The sequence below is a fragment of the Mizuhopecten yessoensis genome, unplaced genomic scaffold, assembly GCF_002113885.1.
Source record: "Mizuhopecten yessoensis strain PY_sf001 unplaced genomic scaffold, ASM211388v2 scaffold1405, whole genome shotgun sequence".
Lineage (NCBI taxonomy): Eukaryota > Metazoa > Mollusca > Bivalvia > Pectinida > Pectinidae > Mizuhopecten > Mizuhopecten yessoensis.
In genome coordinates, this window is record NW_018404030.1 from 863,807 (window position 1) to 873,457 (window position 9,651).

Sequence of the window (9,651 nt, forward strand, 5' to 3'; positions counted from 1 at the left end):
CTGTTAAACAGTCCTAAAATGTCCGATGTAAACATCATCAGGATCTTCTGTTAAACAGTCCTAAAATGTCCGATGTAAACATCATCAGGATCTTATTGTTAAACAGTCCTAAAATGTCCGATGTAAACATCATCAGGATCTTATTGTTAAACAGTCCTAAAATGTCTGATGTAAACATCATCAGGATCTTATTGTTAAACAGTCCTAAAATGTCCGATGTAAACATCATCAGAATCTTACTGTTTAACAGTGTTACAATGTCCTATTGTAGGACAAGATCAGGATCTTACTGTCAAACTGTCCTACAACAACCTACATTGTCCTATGTAAAACAACATCAGGATCTTACTGTTTAACAGTGTTACAATGTCCTATTGTAGGAAAAGATCAGGATCTTATTGTCAAACTGTCCTACAATGTCCTATGTAGGACAATATTAGGATATCACTGTAAAACAGTGCTATACTGTCCTAAGTAGGACAAGATCAGGATCTTACTGTTAAACAGTCTTACAACAGTCCAACAATGTCCTATGTAGGACAAGTGCAGGGTCTTACTATTAAACAGTCCTACATTGTCCTACATAAAAAACAACATCAGGATATTACTGCTTAACAGTGCTACACTGTCCTAAGTAGGTAAAGATCAGGATCTTACTATTAAACAGTGCTACAAGGCATATGTATGACAATATCAGGACCTTACTGTTTAACAGTGCTACACTGTCCTAAGTAGGACAAGGTCAGGCAGGATCTTACTGTTAAACAGTCTTACAATGTCCTATTTAGGACAAGATCAGGATATCACTGTTAAATAGTTCTTCACTGTTCTATGTAGGAAAAAATCAGGATCTTACTGTTAAAACAGTCCTACATATGGTTCATACTGTTCAATGAATATATACTACAATGAGTCCCCTTTAATTTGGCCAATGATGCTCCAGACCAAATGGTCAAAATCACTGAGCTGTTAGAATGAATAGGATTTATAACTGATTATTCAAAAATAGTGTTTTTAACATCCCTGAAACATTGAATATAAGTCCTATACATTGTTTGCAAACTTAATGTCATTTAATTTATCAAAAGAAGTTGTTGAAGTATTTGAATATTAGTCAAGGTCATTTATCTTTGCAGATTTTGTAATAAACTATACAAGCAAAGTTACTGACCTAACATCATGATAATTCCAGGTCTTTCTATTCTTCAAAAGTATTTAAAAGTGTTTAAACATATTTGACCCTTGCGACCTTAAATATGAGTCAAAGTCATTACTTTTGCAAACTACATGTAGTACTCTATGAAAGCATGTTACTGCCCAGTTATCATGATTCTGTGTCTTTCTATTCTTTAAAATAAGTTTTTCAAGTGTTTTAATAAATTTGACTTATATGACCTTGAATATAAGGTTATTTCTGAACGTGAAGTTTGAAGCACTCCATGCAAGCAAGTAACTGGTCAAGTATCACGACTCTAGGCCTAAGTCAGAGAGTACATGTAGCTATTGTTTCTTGACTAGGAATCACCAAAAGTTGTACTTTTATGTGGGAAATTCACGAGAATGTGTCCAACATCATGAGGAATTTTTGTGAAGTACTTTTTTAGTCATATGCTCAGATAATTAGATATGACATGTATGTCTTCATTCCATCATGCCAATGGCTAAATGACATGACATTAAGCAGCTTGGTTATTTAGAAGAAGTTGTTAGATGTTTAAAGTGGGTTAAGGTTGTTAATTTGAACAAATTTGGTAGCCCTTCATTTCAGCATTCTACTGGCCAAATATTCTTACCCTGAGCCTTTTTGTTATTCAGAAGAAGATTTTAAAGCAAACCGTTTAAGCAAGCTGGATAGACAATGTATGCCACACCACGTCATAAGATCACTTGACCGTTTGGACCAGGAATAATAAAACTTGCTTAAGACTTGAGAAGCATTGTGCCACATTAACTTTCATCTACAGATGGACGGACAGACCGACACCCTGATTTGTGTATACCCACCTTACTTCAATGTAGGGGATATAAAAAGAATAACAAGAAACCCAGAGGGCCTGTATCGCTCATCTGAATATTTAAGCAGTCATAGAAAAATATTCTCATTAAATATTATATTGCACTACAAATATTTCCCTTGCAAACTTTGTGGGCTCCATCTGTTGAAACTACCAGCCAAATATTATTATAAGATTCTATGCTTTTTGGTTCTTCTTCAGAAGTTGTTTGACATATTTTTCCCTGTTACCTCGTAAGTAGGTCAATGTCATTTTCCTTCTCAAACTTTGTTAGCTCTATCCCAAAAAGCTACCAGCCAAATCTTATCCATTTCTTTTGGTTCATCAGAACAAATCCTTTGAAATGTTGTTGACCTCTGTGACCTTTAAAGTAGGTTGAGGTCATTTTCATTTGCAAAATTTGTTGAGTTCTATCCCAAGAAGCCACCAGCCAAATATTATGATTTTTGTGAGAAGGCGTTTGATGTTTTTGACATATTTGACCCCTGTGACCTTGAAAGTAGGTCACAGTCATTTTCATTCTCAAACTTTGTCGGGCTCTATCCCAGGAAGCCACCAGCCAAATATAAAGACTGTATACCTTTCAGTTCTTCAGTAGAAGTGATTTGAAGTGTTTGACATATTTGACCCCTGTGACCTTGAAAGTAGGTCAAGGTCATTTTCATGCTCAAACTTTGTCGGGCTCCTACCAACGAAGCTTTCAGTTAAATATCATGGCTCTATGCCTGTTTGTTCTTCAGAAGAAGTTGTTCTAAGGAAAAGTTGACGGACGACGACAAACGACGGACGCCACACCAATGACATAAGCTCACTTGCCCTTTGGGCAGGTGAGCTAAAAACAAAGAAACAGAAGAGTTAGAGTAAGTTATCCTGATTTTGCTTGGGATAACTAAATAAAAAGCCTTATATCTCTTCATTGTGTGTTGGGTTATCTTTTCATCTGTTTAATTTAGCCATAACTCTGACACTAGTTGAATGGAAAAGGTATGCTTTGACTTTTACCTTCAGTGGCTCCCTCCAGTTCTGTGGTCTCCAAGACACTGACCACTGGCAGCATCTTACACAGCTGGTCAAGAACAGGTAGTACAGACATGAGGTCATGCAGGAGAGGTTGGACACGCTCTATTGGCAGCAAGAGCAGAGAGTGTAGCATGTGGTACAGCATGGCTCCTGCAGGTGACTGGTACAGAATTTCTGCAATAAGTTAAAGAAATTGAATTAACAGGAGGCCCAGAGGGCCTGTATCGCTCACCTGCATATTTAAGCAATCATGGGAAAATCTTCTCAACAAGGCAAAGTATTGCAAGGCAATCCATATTCCCCCACAGGTTATTATTTTGTTGCCAACATAAGACATTTGCAATATGGTTTTATTAAGTATCAGGAGCACATAGATTCTGATAGCTTAGTTTGGGAGGTTTAATGCTAGCAATAAAAGTAACGATGGAGTAGTATCCATCTTTTAAGTACCTCCAAAATGTACCTCCATACGAAATCAATGATATTTCAACCAAATCTTGTCACAGCCGGTGAAATAGATATGCCCCAGACAAACTTTTTCAAAAGGTAAAGTCAAAGGTCAAGTCATAGATCACAGTGGCCTACTTCTTGCACTCTGTCATCCCAAGATGTCCTTGTACACCAAATATGGTTATTCCAGCTGAAATAGTACAGAAGATATGCCCAAAGTTAAGGTCGAAGGTCAAGTCAGAGGTCACAGTAACCTGATTCTTGCACTCTGCCATCCCAAAATATCATTGTACACCCAAATCTGGTTACTCCAGGTTTTATAGTATATATGATATGCACCCTGGACAAACTTCTTTAAAAGTTAAGGTCAAAGGTCAAAGCCTAGGTGACAGTTTTCTAAAGTGAAGGTCATTGGTCAAATCATCAGTCACAGTTACCTAATTCTTTCACTCTGCACTATGTACTCTATCATCCCACGATGTCCTTGTACACCAAATCTGGTTACTCCAGGTGAAATAGTACAGAAGATATGTCCAAAGTTAAGGTCAAAGGTGAAGTCATAGGTCACAGTGAATGTTCGAGACTATATGCTTGAAATCACTTAGTCTGTACTGAGGATGGAATCTAAAGATTGTTTTTTGGCTACCTCTATTGAGTGCCGTCCGTCTGCACATTGGGAAGTTAGACCCTTAATTTATACAATGTTGAGTCCTGTCTGTCCAAGGATATTTCATGTTAAGTTTGGTCAAGTAGGTCAAGGTCATTTCTTTGAAGTCACTCTTCATTATTAGGAAGAAGTTGTTTAAAGATTTCTACACATTTGGTCCCTCTGACATTAAATTAAAGTAGGTCAAGGTCATTTACTGGAGAAAACTTTATACTATTCTATCCCAGCATGCTACTGGTCAAATATCATCACACAGGGCCTCCTGATAAGAAAACAAACAAAGACTTAGCCTTTACTATGTTTTTCAAAGGTTTATTTACAATTGACTAGATGGGACCTTGAAAGTGTGTCAGGTTCATTCACTTGAATAAACTCTTCATCTGAGTATGCTACTGGACACATATCACCACCCTATGCATTTTGTTTATTCAGAAGAAGTTGTTTAATTGCTTTCATCATATTTGACCCGCTGTGATCATGTTTAACGTTGAAGGTCATTCATTTGAACAAACTGCCGAGCTGTTTATCGGAGTATGTAAAGGGCCATGTATCATCATCCTAGACCTTTTGGTAATTCAGATTAAGTTGCTTTCAACACATTTTCAGATTTAACACATTTAACACATTTTTTTACCATGTTTGACCCCGCTGACCTTAAAAATGGGTGAAGGTTATTCATTTGAAAAAACTGGTAGCCCTTCATCCCAGCATGCTACTGGCCAAATATCATCACCCTAGGCTTCTTTGTTATTCTGAAGAAGTTGCTTAAAATAAAAGATTGACGACGGACAGAAAACGGAAGATGCACCACAACAAAGCTTACTTGGCCCTTTTGACCAGTTGTGCTAATAAGGTTTTTCAAAGACTCTGTCTATAAACTGCCTGGCATACCTGCCACAGAGTTGATGAGTTGCTGAGATTGCGTGTGACTGGTGAACACAGTGCATGCCTTCTCCAGAATGTTCTCCGCCACAGGTAACATGAGAAACATATGCTGGTGCAGTAGGGAAATAGCCGGTGCAATCTAAAAAGGAAAATAGAAATGTACATCAAGAATTGAAGAAGAACTTTAATTGGTAAAATGTCAGTAAAGTAAAAAACAAATAGTTGTCATCCCTTTATCAAAAGTTATTTCAAGTTGACTCATGTCATTTTGTGTGTGTGTATTTATCATTAGATCTGGACCACACTCCCAACACACATACACATAGCCCAGCTTAGCATAGCATTTGTGTACTATTTGTATAACTTTGCTGTTGGTATTCCAATACAAGAAGAATCAATAATATAAAATAATATAATTAACTTGACTCCTTGATGCGACTTATGTGGGGGCCCCTGCAGAGGCTGCTTTTATCTTCCTCGTTTCAAATTTCCTATTTAAACAGTTAACATGTACCACTCTGCATCTTTATTTCATATGAAAAGTTGTTAATTTTCTTTTTTTTTCTGTTTTGTATTTATTTCTACTTATTGATTCATTTTCTGGGCGAATTTTTTGTGGATGAAATTGCCTATGGTCCTTTTCGAGCGAGTTTCTGTGAAAAGCTAATTTGCATTGGAAGATGACATTTTTAGCACAAATTTCTACTTGCTGTTCTCAGGCTTTTTCATCTAAACAAGATATTAATTAGTATTTAAAACCATCGTACCAGCAATTTTCATCCTGTTTCTGTCACATTACCCAACTGTCATTTAAGGAAGTGCCTCCATGTGTGTGTGTAGTGTATGTGTGTGTGTATGCAGGAGACAGGGTATGTTGGATAGTGCTTGCCTCCTTGTGATAGCACGGATCTGATGCCGACTTGATAGTGCTATCTCACTGAAATACCATGCTGAAGGCACCCAGCACAGCATTCTGCCCGGTCACATTATACTGACAACGGGTGAACCAGTTGTTGCCATTCCCCTAAATGCTGAACGTTAAGAAGGGAATAACAACTACCATTTTTAAGGACTTTGATATGTCCCGGCCTGGGGACAGAACCCAGTGCCTTCCTCACCTGGGCAAACACTTAACACTAAGGCCAAAAGTGAGGTGTTGCCAAGCAAGACACTAGGAAATAAAAGGTATTCAGAAGAAGAAAGAAAGACAAAAATCCCAAATATTGCAATGGGCGCAGCAGATTTATTTTGGTTGCTTTTGTGTCCCAACAAGACGACACCAAACCAAAACCCTAATTCTACAGGGGGGGTTCCTACATTAGTCGCCTCCTATGATACATGCAGTGGGTCACAGCAGGTGTATTCTATTCCCGATCCCCCACCTGCAGGGGTGAGATGAAACAATAAATGTGTATGGTGGGTCTGTTTATGTATCGACTCTTTCAACTACAAATACTATCCAACCCCTGGTCTTACCAGAAATAAGGAATCCAACCCCTGGTTGTACCAGAAATAAGGAATCCAACCCCTGGTCGTACCAGAAATAAGGAATCCAATCCCTGGTCGTACCAGAAATAAGGAATCCAACCCCTGGTCGTACCAGAAATAAGGAATCCAACCCCTGGTCGTACCAGAAATAAGGAATCCAACCCCTGGTCTTACCAGAAACAAGGAATCCAACCCCTGGTCTTACCAGAAATAAGGAATCCAACCCCTGGTCGTACCAGAAACAAGGAATCCAACACCTGGTCGTACCAGAAACAAGGAATCCAACCCCTGGTCTTACCAGAAATAAGGAATCCAACCCCTGGTCTTGCCAGAAATAAGGAATCCAACCCCTGGTCGTACCAGAAACAAGGAATCCAACCCCTGGTCTTACCAGAAACAAGGAATCCAACCCCTGGTCTTACCAGAAATAAGGAATCCAACCCCTGGTCGTACCAGAAACAAGGAATCCAACACCTGGTCGTACCAGAAACAAGGAATCCAACCCCTGGTCTTACCAGAAATAAGGAATCCAACCCCTGGTCTTACCAGAAACAAGGAATCCAACCCCTGGTCGTACCAGAAACAAGGAATCCAACACCTGGTTTTACCAGAAATAAGGAATCCAACACCTGGTCGTACCAGAAATAAGGAATCCAACCCCTGGTCTTACCAGAAATAAGGACACTACTTACCACCTGCTCGTTGATCGTCTTATTGTAACAGAAGGCCAGTAGGTGTTTGTGGAGAGAAGACAACAGGCAGTGTAGGTGAGGGGGTGACACATGCTGACAGATATTTCCATCTATTGGTTTATCCATGTTCTTCTCAAACTCATTCAGAGACTGCTCCTACAAACAATGTACAAGTTTGACATTTGTTGATATTTCCAAATTTTCATAGTTATCTTAAACCTCTTTCTGCTCTGATCTGGCTCTTACTATTTCACCATTCTCGTCATTTAATTTTTCTCAACGGAAGTTTATTCTGCTTGCCCAACCATCCCAAATCTATCAAAGGGTTAATGGCCACATATAGTTGATGGAACATTATACTACATACGTGCTTATTACATTATTTGTTTTATTCCAATTTTTGTCGGGTTCATCCTTACAGATAAAAACAAGTGTCTGCAAATGATCACAGCAACACAATGCCTATTTTTACCTCAATCTTTCATACAACATATCTCTGAAAACCAAGACCTTGAATATGGGTGAAGATCATTCATCCTTTGGGCCAGGTGAGCTAAAAATGACACTTATGTTTTTTTATGAATGCTACAAACATTTTTGTAAAATTGAGTAAATGTTTCCTGGTACATAATATAGAGACAGTGTACGGACTGCTGTATATATAGCCTGCAATGTCTTACTTTTCCTTTTCAAAATCAAAACCAATTGCCTGATGCAGAACCAACCGTTTCATGAGCCAGGTTTCTGAGGATAGTTTTCATCAGGATGGCGGCCAGCTGTAGATCTGACATGCCTGACTCGCCCGGACTGGCTATCATCCCTGTGTCCGAGGACTCGGTGAAGCCCAGCAGAGAGGCTATGTGCCCATTATCTTGCAGACTTGTTAGGATGATGCTAAGCTGCATTTGCTTTTAAGAAAAAAATCATTAAAAATCTAATACTGTATGCTATTAATGTTTGCAAGTTCACTGGCCCATAGGGGCCTCAATGAGAAGATTCTGTCAAAACAAACTAGCAGCATACAATCTTTATAGACATTTTTTCTGATTCATTTGCACAAATTATTTTTATGTTCAATTCACTTCATACCAAGTTATCCAAACAACAACATAATAAGACATTTTGAATATGGATTTGTTCAAAAGAATGAAAGACAGCTGAACTGCAAACTGATTTTCTACTTTCCCTATTTCTGTTGTTAAACAAGACATGACAACCTGACATATTTTCTATTATTGTTGTATGCCATCAACAACTTACCTGTCCTTGCGATAGACTTTCCCATCTGTCTTGTCCTTGAGGTAAGAGTGAATGCAGCAGTTCCATTCTCTCCCTTAGAGGGGGTAGAAGTAAAGGAGCTCCTACGGACAGCGTCTCTGTCACAATCTACAACAGGAACATCAATGTATTAATCTGCACTAGCGTCTCTATCACAATCTACAACAGGAACATCAATGTATTGATCTGTACTAGCGTCTCTGTCACAATCTACAACAGGAACAACAATGTATTGATCTGCACTAGCGTCTCTGTCACAATCGACAACAGGAACATCAATGTATTGATCTGCACAAGCGTCTCTGTCACAATCTACAACAGGAACAACAATGTATTGATCTGCACTAGCGTCTCTGTCACAATCTACCACAGGAACATCAATGTATTGATCTGCACTAGCGTCTCTGTCACAATCTACCACAGGAACATCAATGTATTGATCTGCACTAGCGTCTCTGTCACAATCTATAACAGGAACATCAATGTATTGATCTGCACTAGCGTCTCTATCACAATCTACAACAGGAACATCAATGTATTGACCTGCACTAGCGTCTCTGTCACAATCTACAACAGGGAAATCAATGTATTGATCTGCACTAGCGTCTCTGTCACAATCTATAACAGGAACATCAATGTATTGATCTGCACTAGCGTCTCTGTCACAATCGACAACAGGAACATCAATGTATTGATCTGCACTGTGTTGATACCATTAAACCTGGTGACAATGTTGTGCTTTGGATAGTTAGCACTACTGCATATTAACAGTATTGTACCCAACATTGATCTGCACTAGCGTCTCTATCACAATCTACAACAGGAACATCAATGTATTAATCTGCACTAGCGTCTCTATCACAATCTACAACAGGAACATCAATGTATTAATCTGCACTAGCGTCTCTATCACAATCTACAACAGGAACATCAATGTATTAATCTGCACTAGCGTCTCTATCACAATCTACAACAGGAACATCAATGTATTAATCTGCACTAGCGTCTCTATCACAATCTACAACAGGAACATCAATGTATTAATCTGCACTAGCGTCTCTATCACAATCTACAACAGGAACATCAATGTATTAATCTGCACTAGCGTCTCTATCACAATCTACAACAGGAACATCAATGTATTAATCTGCACTAG

At 38.7% G+C, this 9,651-nt stretch overlaps 1 protein-coding gene across 3 annotated transcripts in view; it reads right to left on the reverse strand.

Annotated features, from left to right (window-relative positions):
* Positions 1-8,598, reverse strand: part of LOC110461619 (probable E3 ubiquitin-protein ligase HERC1) — a 153,254-nt gene extending 144,656 nt beyond the window's left edge. For all 3 annotated transcript variants that reach the window (XM_021515182.1, XM_021515163.1, XM_021515171.1), the window contains exons 1-5: positions 8,478-8,598; positions 7,943-8,125; positions 7,218-7,373; positions 5,044-5,176; positions 3,018-3,209 (exon numbers count right to left, since the gene is read on the reverse strand). In XM_021515182.1, the coding sequence (XP_021370857.1) occupies positions 3,018-3,209; positions 5,044-5,176; positions 7,218-7,373; positions 7,943-8,125; positions 8,478-8,543 (730 nt within the window). In that variant the 5' untranslated portion in view covers positions 8,544-8,598. The remainder of the gene's footprint in view (positions 1-3,017; positions 3,210-5,043; positions 5,177-7,217; positions 7,374-7,942; positions 8,126-8,477) is intronic.
* Between the last annotated feature and the right edge of the window lie 1,053 nt (positions 8,599-9,651).